Source organism: Mauremys mutica, chromosome 2 (genome assembly GCF_020497125.1).
Source record: "Mauremys mutica isolate MM-2020 ecotype Southern chromosome 2, ASM2049712v1, whole genome shotgun sequence".
In the NCBI taxonomy this organism is placed as follows: domain Eukaryota; kingdom Metazoa; phylum Chordata; order Testudines; family Geoemydidae; genus Mauremys; species Mauremys mutica.
Window position 1 is genome coordinate 8,886,961 of NC_059073.1, and position 23,039 is coordinate 8,909,999.

The window sequence follows — 23,039 nt, forward strand, 5'->3', positions numbered from 1 at the left end:
CCACTCAGAACAGTCTAGATCCATCCTCTTGGGAACCCCTTTTCAGGGACTTGAAAGCAGCTATCAAATCCCCCCTCATTCTTCTCTTCGGCAGACTAAACAATCCCAGTTCCCTCAGATGGACATCATTTTGGACTGGTGGTATTTTTCCACTAGGTTGGAGGGGCAGGGGGGGGGGCGGGTGTCAAACTGGGAGACAAAGGATTCCTGTCATAGCCAAATCCTATTGAAGGCTTGGAAGTGAGTTAATCTAGGTTCTTCTCCACCACCTCCCTGCCCCATAAGGAAGCCTGCTGAAAACATCTGGAGAACTAAAGGAACTAAACTGTGGGGGAGGAGGGAAGGGGCCGAGCCCAGGAGAGAAAGATCTAGCCTGGGAAGGGAATACCTGGCTAGTTAAGCTGCAAGCAGTGCAGTTTACCTTCAAGAAACTTTGCAGCTCTCAGGCAAGTGGACTGAGCTCATGCCAAACTGTTGTTGTTGTTTTTTGGTGTAAAACAGCTGCCGTTTAAGGATGATCTAGGGGTTATATCAGCACTTGTTTGGGAGGATTTGCATAAGCCATTCATGACTTCATCACTCAGGAGTAGCATGGCCATCCCAAATGGCTGCAGAGAAAACCCCGATATCATGCATTCCCTAAATATGTATCCAGGAAACACTGTTGTCCAGATGTAGGAAAGCACAATGCCTACCCATGATGCCTCAGAGCGCAATATTCTCCCAGAAGGAAAAACTTCCCTCTGGCCCCACATGGCAATCACCTCTGGCTCATTGTTCTCCCAGGTTTATTGAGGAGTTCTCTTCTAACCTTGCTGCTTTCTCTGTGTGTGGCAGGCTTCTCCGAGGAAGAGGAGGCCCAGAAAGACAAAAAAGAAACCGAAAGGTAAGCAGCCCCTGACCCACAGCTGCAGTGGCAGACTCAGGCCCCATGCAAAGCAAAGAAATAGGGTCTGTTCCCCCACCTGCATCCCCTCTTCCTGTGAAGGCACAGAAATGCCCGGAGTCATGCAGAGGCACTGGCTGGGGCTCTGTTCACAGGCTGCCTCTGAAATCTGGGGGCAATAGGCTGCTAAGAAGCAGAGGGTGCCCAAGCAGCTCAATGTCTCCTTTATGTCTCACTTCTGGCAGCTTTTGGACGCTGTGAGGAAGAGGTGGAGGAGGCTGGTGCATCCCCAGAGACGTGGTAAGCAATGCCCCCCTCCATAAATCTGCAGTGGGTCAGTCCCCTCCTTTAGTGTCATGCAATTCATCCCCACCCAGGGGCAGTAGCCCGAGTAATCCCTCCCCTGCCCCGACCTATGTACCACGCAGGCAACTCTTCTCCTTTAGACTCCTGCAATTCATTCCCACCCTGCAGAAGTTGCCATCTCTAATCCACCCCCACGCCTCGTACAGTGGGTCATTTCCTTCTTCCAGCATCATACGGCTCCTTTAACCTGGGGCAGTGGGGGGGAGGGGTAGATTGTGTCGACTGGACTGAACCCTCCTCCCGTCCTAAGAGCGGGAGAAAATGTTTTCTGGGAGCAGCCCCGTGCACCCCGGGGAGGTGAGGTGGAGAGGTCAGGAGGAAGGCTGGCCTTTCTGATACGGTGAGTAGGGGATCCAGCAGCACTTGGGTAATGGCCCCTCCTCCAGTCCCCCAGCATAGGTTCCAAGGAGGATTTGAACCCTGGACCTTCAGCTCTGCAGCATAAAGCACCCCTTAGAGCTAAAGAAGTAGCTGCATAGTTGGTAGCTAGAGTAGGCTGTTATCCTATCTGTTGATTAGCTTCTGTGGAAGGGACATGACACATGCAGCCAGCAGGATAGACACTCACCTCCTCAGCACTAGACAGGATCACCTAACAATCCAGCTAACCCCAACCCAGAACATCCAAGGCCTGGGTATTGCAGGGGAGGAGGCTGCCTCAGTGGAGAATGGGACAGGGAGCCTTTCGGTGCCGCCCCTCTGGGTAAAAGAGGGCCTGAGGGCAGGGCCTGCACCCAGCTATCTGCTCTCTCTCTTCCACAGCTGCCCTGTGCCCCTGGAGAAGCTCCCCTTGGCTCAGAGCCTCTGGCTTCTTGAGAGGAGGCAACAGGACATGGCCAGATACCTGGATGCAGTTCTGATACCGTAAGGCAACTGAGCGGGGGGCACCAGACTGGGGGCTGGGTGGGAGGGGATAATGAATGTAGAGAGGAGGGAGCAGGGAAAAGCAGACACGCCAGCATCCTAAAATAACAGGTGAGATACCAGTGAAAGTGAGGTGAGGGATTATCAGAAATTAAATGCAGAGACTACAAGTTGGGGTTGTGAGTAGGATCAAATCCTTCTGTACGGCAATATCTGCCAGCAGGCGACTGTCTCGAACCTGCCCGTGCTGTGTCTGAAAGAAAAAGCGATCCAATGACACGCTGTGAGGGGGTGTCCTCCCCACCTAGGACTGGAAGGGGCTCAGGTGGCCAGGCAGGCCCATGACCTCCACAGGGTGCACCTGGAGGAAGAGCCAGGGAGCAGGGAATGGATTCCAAGCAGGCTCAGCTGGGAAGGGCCTATAAAGCCAGGAAGCTGGCAAGAGACAGGGGCCGCGGCTGGGAAAGGGCAGCCCCTCCCTGGGAGGAGGGGGGAGTGTTTGGAGCTGGTGCTCCCAGAGCAAGGAGGGGAACCAGGAGTAGTAGGAAGCAGTCCAGGCTGGGAGAGGAAAGCCCAGAACTGCTGGGTTGAGGGTCCCTGGCCTGGAGCCCGGTGTGAAGTGTGGGCCCAGGTTTCCCTACCAGCCACCGAGGGCACGGCCCAGACCGGCGGGGCAGCGAATAGGAGGACTGTCTGGGTCACTGTGGGAGTGACAGGCAATTGAAGGACTGTACCCTGGAAGAGGGGGAAACGCTGAGTGGCCTAGCCAAGAAGGGGACACTGCAGTTCCCGGAATGACAGAGAGATGATGTGACCACATGCGACAATTGGAAGGGGCATTGGCCTCGAGAGCTAATCCCCAGAGTAGGCTCCAGACAAGCAGTGAGTGGGACACCACGTGATACACCCCAATCATGAGTCATCAGCTGGGTTCAAACCCAGGACTTTTAGGGCCATAGCACAGTCCTCCACCACCAGAGAAACTCCATTAACTGGGAGAAATAGTAGGTTGTTACCCTCTAGTGTCAGCCATTAGAAGAGGACAGTTTTCCAGTGGGTTAGAATGTAAGAACATAAGAACAGCCAGACTGGGTCAGACCAAAGGTTCATCTAGCCCAGTATCCTTGGCCTTCACAACCTCCTCTGCCGAGAGTTACACACACATGCTCACATCTTCCTCACCCAAAGCAATTGTTGTTAGCTAATCTTTGTGTTAAAATAGCACTAGATCCCCAATCAGGCTCAAGGCCCCATTGTGCTAGATGCTGCACATGTGCGTGTGACGAAGGGGTTATCGTTCTAGATAAAATGAGTGCCGGCTCCCCCTCTCAGTCTTTCGCTACCCAGTTGAGGTCCTTGTGTCAGGCTGTGGTGTGCAATGCATGCCTAGGCACTGCCCCATTGCACTACTGTGGGAAGGCTGTGCCCAAGCCCTGCCTTTGCTCAGCAGGGCCATGTCCCATCTGTCCCTGTCTGCTCTCTCCCACAGGCCGAGTGTGTTGACATCTGCCACGAGCCAGTTCTCCTACTCCTCTAGGGAATCCACCAACTCTGCCCTCTGGAGTCAAAGCTCCTTTTCCCTGAGAGAAGCCTCCATCATTCAGTCAGAGCCCCTCTGCCACACAGAGGAGATCATGCCCTTCGCGAGCTGGGAAGGATCCACCCATCCCATCCAAGCCCAGCCTCTCTCCAGGCCTCCTGCCCACGGCAGACGAGACCGGGGAGAGCAGACCACGGGTCTGGACCAGACTTCAGTCCATAGCTCAGACTTCAACCTCCGGCAGAAGCATCTGCAGAGGCGACTGGGGGCTCCACAAACCCCCATCCCGGGGGAGTCATTGCTGGGTAAGCGGGACGCCAATCATCTATTGGAAGTAGACACAGATCCGCCCAAATGTGGATTTCCAGCAAAGGTCCCGGAGCCCCTCAGATTCAACACCAGCCCTCAGCGTGAACAGGAGATCCAGGAGCCATGTGTCTGCCCCTGGGGACTCCTTCCCCAAAAGGCCCATAGGATCATGGCATCCCCTGATGCCATCCTGGCCAGGCTTGTGCCCACAGCGGTAGTCAAACTGCAGGATCACATGGCTCAGAAATGCTGGCAGATCCAAACGAAGGCCTTTCCTAAGATGGTGCGAGAGTCGCACAGAGATGTTCCCCTCCGGAGAGAGACTGCCCTGCCTGGGCCACTCCACCCCCCTAGGGAGCCAGGCAAGCACAGGACAGCGGCATTCCCAACGATGGGACAACAGCCTGCTCACCCCTTCGAACTCCACATAAGGCGTCAGCATCCGGTCATGCAGAGGGGGCTGCTCACCCTGGACCCAGAGCCCCTGGCAAAGCTGCCTCACGCCGTCCCAGCCAGGGGAGCCTGTGTGGAGTTCAGTGAGATGGAGACCGATTTCCTGCAGACGGGGAGGCGAAGCACAAGCTCCTCTTCTTCCACACGTCCTCTAACGCCAGTGGAAGATATCACCATGGAGACGGGCAGGAATGATGGCGCGGCAGGAAAGCAGACTAACCCACAGCGCTGCACTCTGCCAGCAGGGGTGGGTCTGACATCGCCACCTCCAGGAACCACAGTAGCAGAGAAGACACTCGCAGCGACACTCCAGATTTATAGGAGTGAGTTGAGAAAGCCCCTTACCTGTGTGAGCGGCACCAAAGGGACTGAAGAGAAGCTGGAGCTGCACATGGAGAGGAAGGTTCTCTTGGGAGAAGGCTCCTGCCTGCGGCCAGGGTCACAAGCAGGTGAGGGCAGGGCAGATCTTCCCAGGACCCAATGGCACCAGGTTGCCCCAGAGGCACCAGGCTCTGAGCAGCTAACAAGATCCACCCTTGACTCTCTCATTGCTGGGCAGGCTGCACACGACCTGCAGATCAAGCAGCTGACGGAAATGTTGAGCAGCTCCCGCCCCTTGGTGGGCCAGGTCTCAGTTTGCCAGCAGTGCCACAAGGCATATCCAGGAAAGAGGAAGGGTGAGAAAACTCCAAAGGAGACATCTGCTGAGCTGCATGGTGTCCGAGACATCATGCATTCACGTGGGTTCAATGGAACTGTGAATTCAAAGCTCTCCAGGGACCAGCCACCAATCAGAGTCTGCGAGAAGTGTCGTAAGCATCGACGGAAGAGACCAGCTGGCTTGGCAGGTGCTGACTTACCGGGAAGATCCCATGGAATTCCACAGCGATGGACTCCAGGAGACTCCTCAGCATCATCCAACCACAATAAGATGCCAGTGCTGTGGCTCCTTCCAGTAGACAAGAGCAAGAGGCGGGATGGAAAGGGGAAAAGGGCTCCCCGCAAGCAACCAAAGATGGTGTCCGTTGCAACGAGTACAACAGGGCTTTCGCAAGCTGGGGAGAAAGCAAGTGAGAGTCCTGACGGTTCTCCCTCAAAGTCACCAAAGGCCTCCAGAGCTAGGACACCATCCCCTTCAAGGAGCAAAGTTCTCCAAAAGATGTTAATGTGCCTGAAGCAAACCTTCAGCAAGCTGCAACACAAAGTGAAGTCCCCAATGGCCAAGGACCCTCGTTCCAGAACACCTGACACTAAATTTACAAAGCCACCCTTTTGGAAGGCAAGGGCCTCCAAGGGTGTCCGGTTTCCATACTACTGAATCCCACCCTGCCAGCATGCCCACTAACAGCAGGGGCCCACAAATTCCAACCTCTCCCTATCATCCAGTGGGCCCGGTAACCATGGGCTAAAGTGGCTGAGAAGAATGGCTTCTTGTCCTGGGACACAGAGACTGATGTATAAGTGACTCTCCTTGGGGTATGACATTTAAACCGAGATTCCAAGATGAAGGGGGGCCTGGGAGCTTTGATGAGACTGAGGGTGTGGCTAGCTCACTGGATTTATTACTTTACTTCATGCGGTTCAAGAATCAATCCTTCCTTCAAGATGAGCTGATACTAAATTTACAAAGCCACCCTTTTGGAAGGCAAGGGCCTCTAAGTGTGTCCAGTAGTACTATTAGGGCCGTACCGTCAATCAAACCCCTAAAAGCTCGCCCCTTACCCCTTAAACCCCGCCCACCTATCACCAGAAGTCCCACCCACAGGGTATTACTTCCAGGGTCAAGGAGGACACACGACCGGAAGCAAAGTATGTCATGTGACCCCTCTAAGAACTCCTCCCACTTCCCTCTACCAATCAGGAGAGGATTCGCCCTCATAGGCCGACCCGGAGAGGGGATTTGACGAAACAGGGGTGTTCCAGGGTGGGGTGATCCATCCAGATGTGGTTCGTGTGACCCCTCTAAGAACTCCCCCCACTGCACTCTACCAATCGCGATGGGTTTCGGCCACGTAGGACCACCCTGAGATCAGATTTGACCAATCGGTGGTGTTCCGGGACGGGATGACCTGTCCAGATGAGGGTCGTGTGACCCTTCTAAGAACTCCTCCCAGCGCCCTCTGCCAATCAGAGCGCAACACTATCACCCCATAAGTCCCAGCACCAGGGCAGAAGAGGCCATCTTTTACCAAGGACGCGTGCTTTAGAAATCGTGGAAGCATGGACTCCTTCACCACCCCTGGTGAGAACTTCAGACTTTGTGTTAGCACCGAGGGCCTTTGGACTTGTGTGGAGAAAGCGCTACATGAGCGACAGTTCCCACGAGGGCCCTTTGACTCAGCCCTTGATGGATACGCTGGAACCCAAAACCCAAACTCTCGTGAGGCACACCGATGAGTGTGATCGGCTCTCATTGTCTGCCCCCCTAGAGGTGGAAGGTGAACGCAGCTCAGGGGAGTCATCGGAGGACAAGGTGAACGGAAAAGACATTGCTCAGGTAAATGAATGATTAAGAAGTGACTGTTGATGATGGGGTGTAATGGGGTTAGGAACCGGGGGGTGGGGTGGGTTGTGTATATTTAAAAACAAGGAGTGGGAGCTTACACTGTTTCTTTTCTGAAAATCTCTCCACAGCTTGACGATGCCTTTCTAGAGGACCCAGAGGCCCTGGACAGCATTGCATCAAGCAGCGAAGATGAACCGGGCTCTCCTTGTTTTTGCTCAATGCCGGTACAAATTGTTGAAGAGGACTCCAAGGATGACGGCTATGAGGAGTTTAGGCAGCTTGGCATGGAACTAACTGAGCCAATGCCACGTCGTGAGCGTAAAAAAGTCATGCGGACTATTGTACGTGTTGCTGTTTATGCTGTCCTTCATCAGTGCCTTAGGGAAAAGCTTTTTGAAGATTGTGAGGGCTGTGTCATAGATGCGCCAGCACAACAGCACCATGACTGTGTGACTTGGACTTCAGTAGATCTAAACTTCAAGCTCCGGCGCCTGTGTGCTGAGTTCTGTTTGGAAAGCTTATTAAACACTGTTCTTGCCATAGGTTATGCTACGCAATGTCTGTGCCTACCCAAGAACATTTAGCGTAAGGGGTGACCTTGATAAATGCTGTGCAATTTAGTGCAGACCCTGGCCGTGTTTTAAAGAAAATGACCAAACCGGAAGATGCCTGTGTCACATTCTTGACTTGAACTGGGACCGTATAGAATATGATTGCAACCAAGGTCCTGTAGTGGCACCAAACCTTTTGTAAAGGGGGTCATATAAGGGGTCTAAGACCAGGTTATGGGTTGCTGGTTATGATTATGCTGTCTGTATGAATGTGTCATTTTGTAGTTGAAGTTATGAATATTGGCTTTATCATGTCTGTATCTCAAACTTATTCTATGCTTCTGGGTGACATCCCAGACGAGTTGGTGTTAGCTCTGCCTAGCCTGCTTGATGGCCCATTAAGGACCATCAGCTACACAATTGACCCATTGAGAGAAGGCAGATGCACCTTGTAAGTCAGCAAAGTATGCAGGAACTTGCCCATGTGACTCCAGACTCCATTTTGCTTGTAATTTTCAACAGTAAGGACAAAGAGGTATTCTTACACCTGGAAAAGACTATAAAAGGCTGATGCCTCATCTCCAGCTTGTCTTCAATCCTGCTTCTTACCTCTGAAGGGACTTTACTAGTATCTGAAGCTCTGAACAAAGAACTGATGACCCGTCCCAGCTGGGGATGTACTCCAGAGACTTAATTTAAACCTGCAGTTTATTCTATCACTGCTACAAGCCTGAACCAAGAACTTTGCCATTATTGTATGTAATTGATTCCGTTTAACCAATTCTAGCTCTCATCTGTATCTTTTTCCTTTTATGATTTTATAGATTTATAGATTCATAGATTCTAGGATTGGAAGGGACCTCGAGAGGTCATCGAGTCCAGTCCCCTGCCCTCATGGCAGGACCAAATACTGTCTAGACCAGCCCTGATAGACATTTATCTAACCTGCTCTTAAATATCTCCAGAGATGGAGATTCCACCATTTCCCTTGGCAATCTATTCCAGTGTTTAACCACCCTGACAGTTAGGAACTTTTTCCTAATGTCCAGTCTAAACCTCCCTTGCTGCCGTTTATGCTCATTGCTTCTTGTTCTATCCTTAGAGGTGAAGATGAACAAGTTTTCTCCCTCCTCCTTTTGACACCCTTTTAGATACCTGAAAACTGCTATCATGTCCCCTCTCGGTCTTCTCTTTTCCAAACTAAACAAACCCAGTTCTTTCAGCCTTCCTTCATAGGTCATGTTCTCAAGACCTTTAATCATTCTTGTTGCTCTTCTTTGGACCCTCTCCAATTTCTCCACTCTTTCAGTACCTGTTTTCCCCCAATTACAAGGTTTCATCCTGTGAGTTTATTGACGCTGAAACCGTTTGTGTGTCTTGGAAGCACGCAAAAGACCGGTACTCTGTCTCTGGCAATACCAACGTCTTCATAGCCTGTTTCACCACCGCTTATGCCCGCTTAGAAGTAAACAACCTCCTTGAGAGGTTGCAAGAGTGGTTCCTGTACCACGACACTGACTTGGTGATATTTGTGAAAAGGGAGGGTGAGTGGAATCCCCTCGGGGGGATTATTTAGGGGACCTCACGAGCGATTATTTCAATTAAAAAATAATAATCTGTGTACTTTTTTCTGAATTGGTCTTTTTTTAAAACAAACAAACAAACACCAAACATCAATTGTCTTTAAACCCCTTACCTGGGGTGCTTTATTGGGTAACATGGCTGTGAAAATTATCACAAAATACATGTCTGTGCTTGTTGAAACCTGTTTTGAGCAAGGCTAGGCATGCCCAAGGAATATCTCATCGGTAAATGTCTTTTCATAACCTTTTTCAAAAGCTCCTTTGGTTTTAGATAGTCTCACGTGGTCGCATTTCTCAAAGGAAGAGGCACGTGACCTTTGCTGAAAATAGCTTGAAAGGCCTTGGATACCTCACCACTCGTCTTGTGTTTTTAACCTAAGGCCCAGGCATATTTGGATAGAATGTCTATCACTGTTAAGATGTACTTAAAACCGCTGTTGCATTTGGAGAACTGGTGCATATCCACCAAATTTGCCTGCCATTGCACATCCACATATGAACCAATGGTCTTGTTTCTTTTAAAATGCATTTGAGCCGGTTTGTGTAAAGTGAAAAAAGAACAGGAGTACTTGTGGCACCTTAGAGACTAACAAATTTATTTGAGCATAAGCTTTCATGGGCTACAGCCCACTTCATTGGATGCATGCAGTGGAAAATACAGTAGGAAGATATAGATATACACAGAGAACAAGAAACAATGGGTGTTACCATACACCCTCTAAGGAGAGTGATCAGTTAAGGTGAGCTATTATCAGCAGGGGAGAAAAAGAACTGTTTGTAGTGGTAATGAAAATGGCCCATTTCCAGGGCCATTGACAAGAAGATGTGAGGAACTGTAGTGGGGGAAAAAATAAGCCCGGGGAAAGAGTTTTACTTTGTGTAATGGCCCATCCACTCCCAGTCTTTATTCAAGCCTAATTTAATGGTGTCCAATTTGCAAATTAATTCCAATTTAGCAGTCTCGTGTTGGAATCTGTTTTTGAAGTTTTGTTGTTGTAATATTGTGACTTTTAGGTCTGTAATCAAGTGGCCAGGGAGATTGAATTGTTCTCCGACTGGTTTTTGAATGTTATAATTCTTGATGTCTGATTAGTGTCCATTTATTCTTTTACATAGAGACTGTCCGCTTTGGCCAAAGTACATGGCAGAGGGGCATTGCTGGCACATGATGGCATCTATCACATTGGTAGATGTGCCTGGTGGCGTGGCTGATGTGATTAGGTCCTATGATGGTATCCCCTAAATAGATACGTGAACAGAGTTTGCAACAGGCTTTGTTGCAAGGATAGGTTCCTGGGTTAGTGTTTTGTTGTGTGGTGTGTGGTTGCTGTAGGATTGGGGGCTGTCTGTAAGCGAGGACAGACCTGTCTCCCAAGATCTGTGAGAGTGATGGATCGTCCTTCAGGATAGGTTGTAGATCCTTGATGATGCGCTGGAGAGGTTTTAGTTGGAGGCAGTGGCAGATTAACAAATTTGCCACCCCTAGGCCCTCAAAAAATTGCCGCGCCCCCTCCCCACCCCGTGCACCAGCTCACCTCTGCTCCCCCGCGGCAAGACTGGGAGGGGGTGGGGAGAAGGGGACTTGTGGCACGCTCGGGGGATGGTTGCGGTGAAGCTGAGATGAGCTGGGTTCCCGGGCCCCCCCAGGTTACTCCCCGCACCCGTGGGTCCAGCTCACCTCTGCTCCGCCTCCTCTGAATGTACCGCTACTCCCTTCTCCCTCTCTCCCAGCACTTTAGCGTGGCAAGCCTGGGAGGGAGGTGGAAGGGGGGAAGAGTGGCGCGCCTGGGAGAGGAGGCAGGCCAGGGATTTGAGGAAGGGGCAGAGTTGGGGAGGGGGCGTGAGCAAATTTGCCGCCCTAGGCCTAAACCTTGTTGGCCTAGGCGATAATATGCCACTGGTTGGGGGCTGAAGGTGATGGCTAGTGGCGTTCTGTTACTTTCTTTGTTGGGCCTGTCCTGTATTAGGTGACTCCTGTGTACTCTTCTGGCTCTGTCAGTCTGTTTCTTCACTTCAGCAGGTGGCTACTGTAGTTGTAAGAATGGTTGATGGAAATCTTGTAGGTGTTTGTCTCTATCTGAGGGCTTGGAGCAAATGGGATTGTTTCATAGACCTGGGCTGTAGACAATGGATCGAGTGGTGTGGTCTGGATGAAAGCTGGAGGCATGTAGGTAAGTATAGCGATCAGTAGGGTGGTGTTTATGTGGCCATCGTTTATGAATGCTGTGGTGTCTAGGAAGTGGATCTCTTGTGTGGAATGGTCCAGGCTGAGATTGATGGTTGGGTGGAAATGTGTAAAGTGTAAGTGTCCCTGTCTGAAAGCCTGTCTTCTATGTAAAGTTTTGCTATGCTTTCTGGCCACTTGAGAAAGAGGGTTCACCCCGCCGAAGCTCCCAACTTCCCCGGGGGTGTAATATATTTTCTTTAACAGAGCTGCCTGTGTAGAAATGACTGTTACTGGTACCGTCTTTTACTAACACAAATATGAAGGGGGACACATTCATATTGACACATTTAAATAAATAAATGTTATTAATCGCCTGGTTTCACATGCCGTTTTACAAACGCCTGTAAAAATGGACACCACGACCCCTACCATAAGGGAGTCTGAGCTGGTCCATTCTTCCATTTTGTCCTTTTCCGGATTTTCCTCTTCAGATCTGTGTCTCAGACATGAGCAAAAACAGCTGATGCTACCGCTGTCAGCTCTCAAAGGCCTCTAGTGGGACGGACAATGAGAGGCCTTCATGCTCATCGGGGTGCCTCACGAGGGTTTGGGTTTCGGGTTCTGGCGTATCCATCAACGGCTGAGTCAAAGGGCCCTCGTCGGAACTGTCGCTCATGTAGCGCTTTCTCCACACAAGTCCAAAGGCCCTCGGGGCTAACACAAAGTCTGAAGTTCTCACCAGGGTGGTGAAGGAGTCCATGTTTCCACGATTTCTAAAGCACGCGTCCTTGGTAAAAGATGGCCTATTCTGCTCCGATTGCTGGGTCTTATGGGATGATGGTGATGCGCTCTGGTTGGCAGAGAGCGCTGGGAGGAGTTCTTAGAGGGGTCACACGACTCTCTTCTGGGCAAGTCACCCCGCTCTGGAACACCACCGATTGGTCAAATCTGCTCTCAGGGCGGTGCTGTGTGGCTGAAACCCATCGTGATTCGCAGAGGGCAGTGGAGGAGTTCTTAGAGGGGTCACACGAACCACTTCCGGATGGGTCACCATGCCCCGGAACACCCCTGATTGGTCAAATCCCCTCTCCAGGTAGGCCTATGGGGGCGAAACCCCTCCTGATTGGTAGAGGGCAGTGGGAGGAGTTCTTAGAGGGGTCACATGACACCCTTTGCTTCCAGTTATGTGTCCTCCTTGACCCCAGAAGTAATATTCCCCATGGGTGGGACTTCCAGTGACAGGTGGTCGTGGCTTAAGGGGTCAAGGGGCAGGGTTTAAGTGGCCAAGGAGAAGGGTTAGGGTTTGATTGATGGTAGGTCCCTTATACTATTTCCGATTTCCATACTACTGAATCCCACCCTGCCAGCATGCCCATTAACAGAAGGGGCCCACTAATTCCACCATCTCCCTAGCAACCAGTGGGCCTTGTAAGCATGGGCCAAAGTGGCTGAGAACAAGTGCTTGTTGTCCTGGGACACAGAGACTGATGATAAGATACTCTCCTTGGGGTATGACTGATGTTCTCAAGTGCTTGTTGTCCTGGGACACAGAGACTGATGATAAGAGACTCTCCTTGGGGTATGACTGAGGGCTGATGTTCGCAGGCCTGCTTTGGCTACCTGCAGCAAGCAGATAACTGCCAGGAGAAGGATCCCAGCCTATGCAAAGAACAGGGTGCTTGCTGCTTGGACAGCTCAAGAAGGCGTGAGGACATAAATGCCAAATGAGCAGCGCATGCTTTCAATGCATAGGATTAGTGGCCCGTGTACCTTTCAGTACTGAAGACATCTGTATGTTAGATTCTGTTATTTTTGTCAATATTCTGTTTAACCCCAGATTCCAAGATGAAAGCGGGGCCTGGGGCTTCAATGAGACTGATGGTGTGACTAGCCGGGAGTGTGAGGAACAGTCTATGATCTGCCCTCACATCCCAGAGACGCTGGTTGTGGTGCCCCCAAGCCCACAGGGCGGGTCCCTTGTTCCCCTTAACCCTCTTCCATTTTTCCTTGTTTTCCTTACAGTTGCTGTTCAATAAATTGTATTTGGTTTGAACTTAATGTGCTGATCAGGGGTAGGGAAGTGGCCGGTGCAGAGAGAGTACCCCGGAGTGGGGCCATCCCCGAGCATGCAAGAATCTCAACTTTCATTTAAAAAATAGTAAATGTCTAGCCCATCATGCTTCAAAATGGGACCCCCCTAATGGTTCAAAAAGTATAAGGCAAATCAAAAGAATCCCCCAGATAATTTTAAAATCTCATGATTTGGGACGCCTGCCTTGTTTGAATGTATTGGGTCGGCAGTACTTGCCGATATGTGCGGGGTATGGAAGCACTTATCTTTACAGCCAAGCAACTAATTCCTGGGGAATAATTTAAGCTGTGAACCCATCCCATTGCCTCTTCACAAATTCTCCCTAAAAAGCTTCCAGGGCACTCAAATTTATCCCTATTTCAAAAATAATCGCGGGGGGAGTTCAATGAATAATTCTGCTTCAGGAATCAGTTTGCTAGTTAAAACTCACAGTGTTTGGATTGGACACTCGGGTCATATGACTTCATTCTGTTCCCTGATTGGATGAGCAGAACTCCAAGAAATCTGATTGCTAGCGTGAATGCTCTCCTTTCCTTCTTCAGAATTTATTTGCAGGAATGTAATGTACTATCGAGGAGACAGTGTGTTCCAATGCGCAGAGCACTGGCTAGGCAGTCAGGAAACTTCAGTGCAGTCGCAGTTCTGCTACTGACCTGTTGCATGAGCCTGGATGAGTTGCCTCTCTGTACCTCAGTTTCCTCATGTGTTTAATAGTCTACTAACCCATACTGCCCTTTGGAAGGTGCTGTCATAGATTCCAAGGCCGGAATGCTGCTGTATCACACAGGCCAGAAAACTTCCCCAAAATAATTCCTAGAGCAGCTCTTTTAGACAAACATCCAGTCTTGATTTAAAAGTTGTCAGTGATGGAGAATCCACTACAATCATTGGTAAATTGTTCCAATGATTAATTACTCTCTCCAATATCAATGTATGCCTTATTTCACACGGGCTTTCTTCAAGATGGTTTCTCTCAACCACAGTCTCCCAGCAAAGTGGTGCCTGGCTCCCCCTTGCTCAAGCTCTCTTCCAGGGGCCCAAAGTGCTGGTGGTTTTGTTTTGTTAGGTGAAAGAATGTGGGGTTGTCTGCCCCTTTCTTTTCTAGCCCCTTGAGTCTTGGAAGCTGATTCTTCTAAAGCAGTGGTTGTCAACCAGGGGCACGGGGTCCACAACTCCTGTCAATATTTGCCTAGTTTTACAGCAGGCTACCTAACAAGCACTAGCGAAATAAGTACAGGTTAAAATTTCATACAGGCAAAAGGAGAAAGTCAGCAATTTGTCAGTAAGAGTGTGCTGTGACACATCTGTATTTTAGAGCTGATTTTGTAAACTAGTAGTTTCTGAGTGAGGTGAAACTTGGGGGTACACAAGAAAAATCAGACTCCTGAAAGGGGCACAGTAGACTGAAAAGGTTGAGAGCCACTGTTCTAAAGGATCCCCTCAAAGCAAAGTTTATCCAAGCTCTGAGGAAGGAGACCTGAAGTCTGTTGGTGAAGGCTCCGTGTGTAACCCACACACCTCCTGGGTGTGGTATCCTGTCGCTTCTAGTGGCACCAAGACCACTTAATGAGAGAGAGCTAAAATGCATCTGTGCTGCAGCCTTTTAGCTCATGCGGTAGAGACTCATGCAGTAAGTTCCAGAGGCCCTAGGTTCACACCCGCTCGCCACCAACAGGGGTCTGTCAATGTTACAAGTGGGGGCTCGTCTGGGATTTTAACCAGGAAGTCTCTGAGCTCAGGACGTGCTTTCTCAGCGAGGGGAAGTATGTAACCCACACACCTCCTGGGTGTAGGGTTCTGTGCTATCTAGTGGCACGAGACCATTTAGAGACAGTTAAATGAGTCTGCTCTACAATTCTAACATTACATATGCTCTACCCTCCCCTCACTTGTCTTTGCTGAAATGTAAATTGCTTGGTTCACTACCATCTCCTTCCCCTGCTGTCTTGATGACCCTGTTTGCTGCTTATATAAACCCCCATTCCTTTGTTTAGGACAGATCTCTTTAACAGCATTTGCCTAGGAGCAGTGATGAGCTGCCAAAATCTTAACAACTGGTTCCCTATAAAAAGTTCTGATTTAAGGGGGGGGAGCGGGGGAGGGGCCAGGGGAGAGATCCTCGTGGGGCTGGGGGCCCCTGCAGGGGCTGGGCCAATTGCCCAACTTGCCCCTTCCCCTCTCCTCTGGCCAGCCCTGGAGCTTGCAGCAGCCCCCCCCCCACCCCCATCCCTTGCTGGGCCATTCAAAAAGTGGCAGCAGGACGACTCCAGAGCTCAGCTGAGCTGCCCAGCTGGTGCTGGCAGCTGGCCACGCTGCAGCTGGGGGGGAAGCGGGGGAAGGGCTGGAGGAGCCTCAGCCTCCCCAGCTGGGAATCCTGGGAGCAGCAGGATGGTCAGGCCCACAGACCAGAGTTCTTTGCCCACCCCCTGGCCCTTTAACAACCGGTTCTCCATGGAGGTCTAATTTTAACAACCGGTTCTTGAGAACCTGTGGGAACCTGCTCCAGCTCACCACTGCCTAGGAGGAGCTGTCAGGTTTTCACAAGTACTGTCGTAGAGGGGGAACTCATAACTCTCCATGTAATGTTGCATCATGATCTTATTGACCAGAGAGTTGTTAGCTTTCAAATGGTACCTCCAGGGATTTCCCTACACCCACCCTGAAATTCCTCAACACTCCCCCCGCCCAGTTTTGTGAACTAGTTACCTGCCACACCTGGCGGCTGAACTTTACGACTTTGTCCTCACCCACAACTATCTCACATTTGTGGACAATATATACCTTCAAGTCAGTGGCCCTGCTGTGGGGAGCCGCATGGCACCATAGTATGCAAAACATATTAATGGCTGATTTTGAACAATGCTTCCTTAGCTCTCATCCCCTAACACCCCTACTCTCCTTGCGCTACATTGATGACATCTTCATCATCTGGACCTATGGAAAAGAAGCCCTTGAGGAATTCCACCATGATTTCAACCATTTCCATCCCACCATCAACCTCAGCCTAGATCAATCCACACAAGCGGTCCATTTCCTTGGCACTACTATGCTAATAAACTATGGTCACATAAACACCAGCCTATATCGGAAACCTACTGACCGCTATACTTACCTACATGCCTCCAGCTTCCATCCAGGACACACCACACGATCCATTGAGCTATCTTGATTATCACTACAAAAGTTTGTTTTTTTTCTCCTGCTGATAATAGCTCATCTTAATTAATTAACCTCTTTGAGTTGCTTGGGCATCTCCCACCTTTTCATGTTCTCTGTATGTATATATCTCTCCGCACTATAAGTTCCATTCTATGCATCCGATGAAGTGGGCCCACGAAAGCTTATGCTCAAATACATTTGTTAGTCTCTAAGGTGTCACAAGTACTCCTGTTCTTTTTGCGGATACAGACTAACATGGCTCCTACTCTGAAACATGCCAATTTAGTGACTGTTTGGAAATTTGAATTGAAATTGAAACATTAATACATACTTTAAAAGCATATACAGTGTATGATAAAATACGTGTTTCTGAAAGTATAATAGATGTGAAAAGTATGAACCTAGACTAGCTTCCTTATACAGCTGTTGTTTTTTATGATAATGCCAGTGCATTCATTTCCATGATGTTGGCCAACCTAATAATTTCAAATCATGATTTGTAAGCAAAGTCTCAATGAGCTCTCCCTGACAACTAATGATGAGCTGGAGGCTGCAGGGAAAGGCTTCAGGACCAGACTGTATTTACATTCACACCTAATCTACCTAGGTATCCAGCAAACAGAGCTGTGTTGCCCAAGTGATAGATTTTGGCTGGGGTTGGGTTATAAATCACTTGAATGTGGGGGGTGGGGTTGGGAATGAAATGTTGTTGTTCTTATTGTATGAGTAAAAGGCAGTAGAACTGTATTAGCCTGTGCTGATTGAGGGCATCAAAAGAGAGGGTGGGGACCTGTCCCTCTCCACTGTTTAAAGACAGAGCTGATTAGGCTCCATAGATAGTCTTTTGTTCTGTTAAGTGACCACTGCAGCTGAAATCACTGATAATCAGGTCTACGTGCTTAGTCCTGCTGTGGGGACAGTGTTCCTGTGGGGACAGTGTTTTTGTGTAAAAGACAGCCCAGACTGCACTAGCAGCGAGGTTCCCCCACGGAGAGTTAAGCTGAAATCACTGAGAGCGGCAGGGCCACCCAGAGAATTCAGGGGGCCTGGGGCAAAGAAATTTTGGGGGCCCCTTCTATAAAAAAATTGCAATACTATATTCTCCTGGGGGCCCTTGTGGGGCCCACTGCAAATTGCCCCACTCGCTCCCCCCCCACGGGCGCCCCTGGGAAAAATAAACCTTCCGCATTTCGGCACAAACCCAGTTTTGAGAAAACTTCTTTACAAGGTATCACTGGTTCTCAGCATCAGCTAGTGCTAAAAGGCACTAAAGCTCATTAAAAGGGTTGGACAAATATTTTCCATCAAAACTTTTTCTGGATCGAAAACTAAGGGTTTTTAAAAAGCAGAAAAAAATCACGGACAATGTCTGCTTTCCTTCAAAAAATTTTAATTGAAAAGCTGAAATTAGTCTGCCAAAACCTGAACATGGTTTGCGGTTTCAGAAGTGTGTGGCCAAATATTTGCTGCTTGCTGTGTTTGATTGTTTAAAGAAACAATAAAAAAATTCTGCTTAAAAAAAATCCAAAACTTTTGAACCACCTCAACTTGTAACCAAACACCTGAGCAGAGATTTTTCCAGGTTTCTGATACTCTGCTGGCTTCCTTGACTCATATCTGTCTCCATAACTTTGGGTTCATTTAGGTTAGGACATAAGAGCAGCCATACTGGGTCAAACCAAAAGCCATCCTGCCCAGTATCTGTCTACTGACAATGGCCAATGCCAAGTGCCCCAGAGGGAGTGAACCTATCAGGTAATGATCAAGTGATCTCGCTCCTGCCATCCATCTCCACTCTCTGAGAAACAGAGGCTAGGGACACCATTCCTTACCCATCCTGGCTAATAGCCATTAATGGACTAAATCTCCATGCATTTATCTGTTTCCTAGAGATTGACTCCATGTGGTCCCTCACAAACTGGAGACGGTTACTGTGGGTTTGTCTTTAGTATAGCTTATGTACATACACCACGATCTCAGCATTTGAGCTTGTTCCAGAATCTGGGATGAGCCTATGATATCAAAATTGAAATGCTCAAAATAGCACATGCATGTGAATGGACACCAGCTGCTAAAATTAAATTAATCCAGGGGTTCTCAAAATGGAGGTCAGGACCCCTCAGGGGGTCACGAGGTTATTACTGGGGGTCGTGAGCTGTCAGCCTCCACCTCAAACCCCGCTTTGCTTCCAGCACTTATAATAGTGTTAAATATATAAAAAAGTGTTTTCAATTTATAACTGTGGGGGGGTCTCACTCAGAGGTTTGCTATGTGAAAGGGTCACCAGGACAAAATTTGAGAACCACTGAATTAACCCCTCTGAAGCCTCAGGGAATGCAGGGGAGGGGGGGTCTCCCTTGGTAGAGTCGGAAAGGATATTGCTCTTCTCATGTGATCCCTCTCCCAGCGGCTAATTTTAAATGAAGCTACCCTCCCCTGACATGAATCTCCCTATGGCACTGAAATTACATATAGACTATAACTTGGCATTTGAGAAGTGAAAGGGATGGTAGCCCTAAAGGAAAAGCTAACAGCTTGGCTCTTCTGCAAGTCTCAAACTGCTGAATGAGCTTTAGGGTAGGGAAGGCTCTGCCTCCCAAACAGCCTGGCTCTGCCCCCTATCCGACCTCCACCCACTTCCTGCCCCCGACTGCCCCCCTCAGAATCCCTGACCCATCCTGCTCCTTGTCCCCTCACCGTCCCCCAGAGACCCCACCACCACCACCACCCTGGGACCCCACCCCTGCTCCCTGTCTGCCCCAACCCCTATCCACCCCCCCCAGAACGCCCACAGTCCAACCCCCCCATTCCCTGCCCCCTGACCGCCCCCCCAACCTCCGCCCCCTCCCTGTGCCCTGACTGTCCCCAGGACTCCCTGCCCCTTAGCAACCCCCCCCGGCCCCAGCCTCTTACCCCCGGCTCCCTCCTCACCCGAAGCCTCAGCGCCTCGCTGAACAGCCGCAGCGTGTCTCCGGCGGGGCCTGAGCTCTGCCCCGCTCAGAGCCGCGTGGGGAGGGGGGGGGCTGTGAGCTCACGCCGAGCGGAGGCAGCTGAGGTCCTCCTGGAGCTCGCAGCCCCACCCCCTCCCCACGCGGCTCGGAGTGGGGCGGGGCTCAGGGGCCCCACCGGAGACACGCTGCGGCGCTGTCTGAGGACGCCGCTCGATGCGCTAAGGCTCCAGGAGAGGGGCGGAGGCGGGAGCCTCAGCTGTTCTCTTGGGGGCCCCTGCAGAGCCCGGGGCCAGGGACAAATTGCCCCACTTGCTCCCCCCTCTGGGTGGACCTGGAGAGCGGGTGGAACCTCAAGAGACCAACTCGCAGAGGTCACAGTGGCAGGTGGCAGCAGAAGGTGACTGCGCAGGGCCATTGGCCACAGAGTGGTGGAGTGAATGAAGAGCCCTGGCCAGAGCGAACAGTGAGCAGCTGGGGGAACGAGCAAGGTGCCTTCTTGCCCCCCACCTGGGAGGTGGACTCACGTGAAAGCACCTCCGACGGCTTAAATAAGGGGCACGTTAAATAAACATTTGTTTGTTGGACTATATTTTAGTGACTTTGCTCCAGAATGCTAGATTTGTGACTGGGAATGGAAACGTATATAAATATGTTTCCTAGTAGGTCAAGATTTTTAAAATGCAGTATTTGCCAAGGTTGTTATCTCACATTGTTGCTATCTTGAGAGGTCATTATGTTGGGGAGTTTCTGTACTAAACATTTGTATTATTATAAAATTATTATAATTAATTTTTACATAAGAATGGTCATACTGGGTCAGACCAATGGTCCATATAGCCCAGTCTGCTGTCTTCCAACAGTGGTCAAGGCCAGGTGCGTCAGAGGGAATGAACAGAACAGGGAATCATCAAGAGATCCATCCCCTGTTGCCCATTCCCAGCTTCTGGCAAACAGGCTAGGGACACTCAGAGCATGGTGTTCCATCCCTCCCCATCCTGGCTAATAGCCACTGATGGACCTATTCTCCAGGAATGGATCTAGTTCTTTTTTAATCCTGTTATAGTTTTGGTCTTCACAGCATCCCTTTGCAAAGAGTTCCACGGGTTAAACTTTATGTTGTGTGAAGAAGTACTTCCTTTTGTTTTTTTAAAACCTGCTGCCTATTAATTTTATTGGGTGACTGCTAGTTCTTGTGTTATGTGAAGGATTAAATAACATTTCCTTATTCACTTCCTTCACACCAGCCAAGATTTTATAGACTGCTATCATATCCACCTTTAGTTGTCTCTTTTCTAAGATGACAATTCCCAGTCATTTTAATTTCTCCTCCTGTTTCATACCCCTAATCATTTTAGTTGCCCATCTCTGTACCTTTTCCATTTCCAATATCTCTTTTCTGGGCTGGGGTGACCAGATCTCCTCACAGTATTCAAGGTGTACAAGTACCATGAATTTTATATTTTCTGTCTTATTATCTATCCCTTTCTTAAAAAAGCAACGGTTTCAGAGCAGCAGCTGTGTTAGTCTGTATCCGCAAAAAGACCAGGAGTACTTGTAGCACCTTAGAGACTAAAACATTGATTTGAGCATAAGCTTTTGTGGGCTACAGCCGATGAAGTGGGCTTGAGCCCACAAAAGCTTATGCTCAAATCAATGTGTTAGTCTCAAAGGTGCCACGAGTACTCCTGCTCTTTTTAAAAAAGCAAACAGAATGTTGGGAATCATTGACTGCCGCTGCCCACTGAGTGGATGTTTTCAGAGAACTATCCACAATGACTCCAAGATCTAATTTAGACACTACCATTTTGTATGTATAGTTGAGATTGTTTTCCAGTGTGCATCACTTTGCATTGATCAACATTGAATTTCATCTGCCACTTTTGTTGCCCAGTCACCCAGTTTTGTGAGATCCCTTTGTGACGCTTCCCAGTCTGCCTGGGACTTAACTATCTTGAATAGTTTTGTATCATCTGCAAATTTTGCCACCTCAACTGTTTACCCATTTTTCCACGTCATTTATGAATATGTTGAGCAGTAATGGTCCCATTACCGACCCCTCAGGGATACCACTATTTATCTCTCTACATTCTGAAAACCGATAATTTATTCCTACCCTTTGTTTTCCATCTTTTAACCAGTTCCTGATCCTTGAGAGGACTTCCCTCTTATCCCATGATGGCTTACTTTTCAAAAGTCTATTTAAATTAAATACATTTAAAAAAATGTATATGTTTTTAGAAATCTAGACGTGTTATATGTTTTGGTGTAACTTGCATTATCCTTATGTTAAATTTGCATCATCGTAACAAAACATTTACTTTATTCATATCTCTTTTATATATCTCATCGGTCCTGACACCCCCGCCCCCCTGTAAATTCGAACACCTCCCCTAATTTCAATTCCTGGGGAAAACATTGGGTACCTCACAAGGCATATTTTGTACAAAGATTATTACCATCGCATGTAGGGTGTGACTAGAGGGCTGCTTTGGGTCACACATGCTCAGTAGGGCATCTCCAAGAGTGGAGGGCCAATTCCACTCCCAAATTTAAAAAAAAGGGGGTGCCAACCTGTTCTGCCAGTTCAGCCAGCCCCAGAGAGAGACAGCCATATCGGAAGGGCGCTGAAGATCTCTGCCCTGAGGGCTGATGTTCGCAGGCCTGCTTTGGCTACCTGCAGCAAGCAGATAACTGCCAGGAGAAAGATCCCAGCCTATTCAAAGAACAGGGTGCTTGCTGCTTGGTCAGCTCAAGAGGACGTGAGGACATAAATGCCAAATGAGCAGCGCATGCTTTCAATGCATAGGATTAGTGGCCCGTGTACCTTTCAGTACTGAAGAAATCTGTATGTTAGATTCTGTTAGTTTTCTTTGACCGGTATGTGCTGTATTGCTGTAATGATAAGAGCATGTTTCGATTTATGAGGCGACTTAGTTAATGCACAGATTGTCGTCTTATCAACAGAAGAATGTTTTTGTTTAGTCTGAGCAGCTTTACTACACTGTGGTGTCTCTTCTCCAAATCAGAGCTACTCAGGGTACTGGCATCCGCACCTGTCCCAATTTGCATATTTGTGGTGTTCTCCACAGGTGGGAGTTCCGCTGTCAGAACAGACTGAACCTGCTCACTGTCCCTGCAATACAATGGAATTATTACGGGTACGGGTGTAATCAAAGTTTGGTGGGTTACACTCAGGCCGGGCCCTTGTCTCTGGCTCTTTAACGGAGCCCTGACTCTGCTCTCCCAGGAGCCCCTCTCTGCCTCAACACCGGTTGCTCTTACAGGCCCTGCTCACTAGGTGACATCTACCCTGTCTTTCCATCCAGACTCCAAAGAATACTGGAGAACTGAGCGGGATTATGACATCACAGGTATCAAGGAGACTGAACAGCTGTAACATAAACACGGCCACACTGGGTCAGACCAAAGGTCCATCTAGCCCAGTATCCGGTCTTCCGACAATGGCCAATGACAGGTGTTTCAGAGGGAATGAACAGACCTCTTTTTAAAGTGCTTTGAGAGCTACTGATTGAAGATGTTAATAAGAGGTAGGGCTCTTTATTAACTTATGATATAGGGTGCTTTTCTTAAAGCACCCACTGCTGGAGTCAA

The 23,039-nt window shown here is 49.3% G+C and overlaps 1 protein-coding gene across 4 annotated transcripts in view; it reads left to right on the forward strand.

The window, feature by feature from the left end:
* The window catches only part of LOC123365020, a 62,241-nt gene extending 55,936 nt beyond the window's left edge, over positions 1-6,305 (forward strand). For 2 of the 4 annotated variants that reach the window (XM_045007617.1, XM_045007615.1), the window contains exons 2-5: positions 838-886; positions 1,132-1,186; positions 2,015-2,116; positions 3,606-6,305. In XM_045007617.1, the coding sequence (XP_044863552.1) occupies positions 2,085-2,116; positions 3,606-5,736 (2,163 nt within the window). In that variant the 5' untranslated portion in view covers positions 838-886; positions 1,132-1,186; positions 2,015-2,084 and the 3' untranslated portion in view covers positions 5,737-6,305. The remainder of the gene's footprint in view (positions 1-837; positions 887-1,131; positions 1,187-2,014; positions 2,117-3,605) is intronic. The other 2 variants (XM_045007616.1, XM_045007614.1) reach the window with 1 other exon arrangement.
* Positions 6,306-23,039: the final 16,734 nt, after the last annotated feature.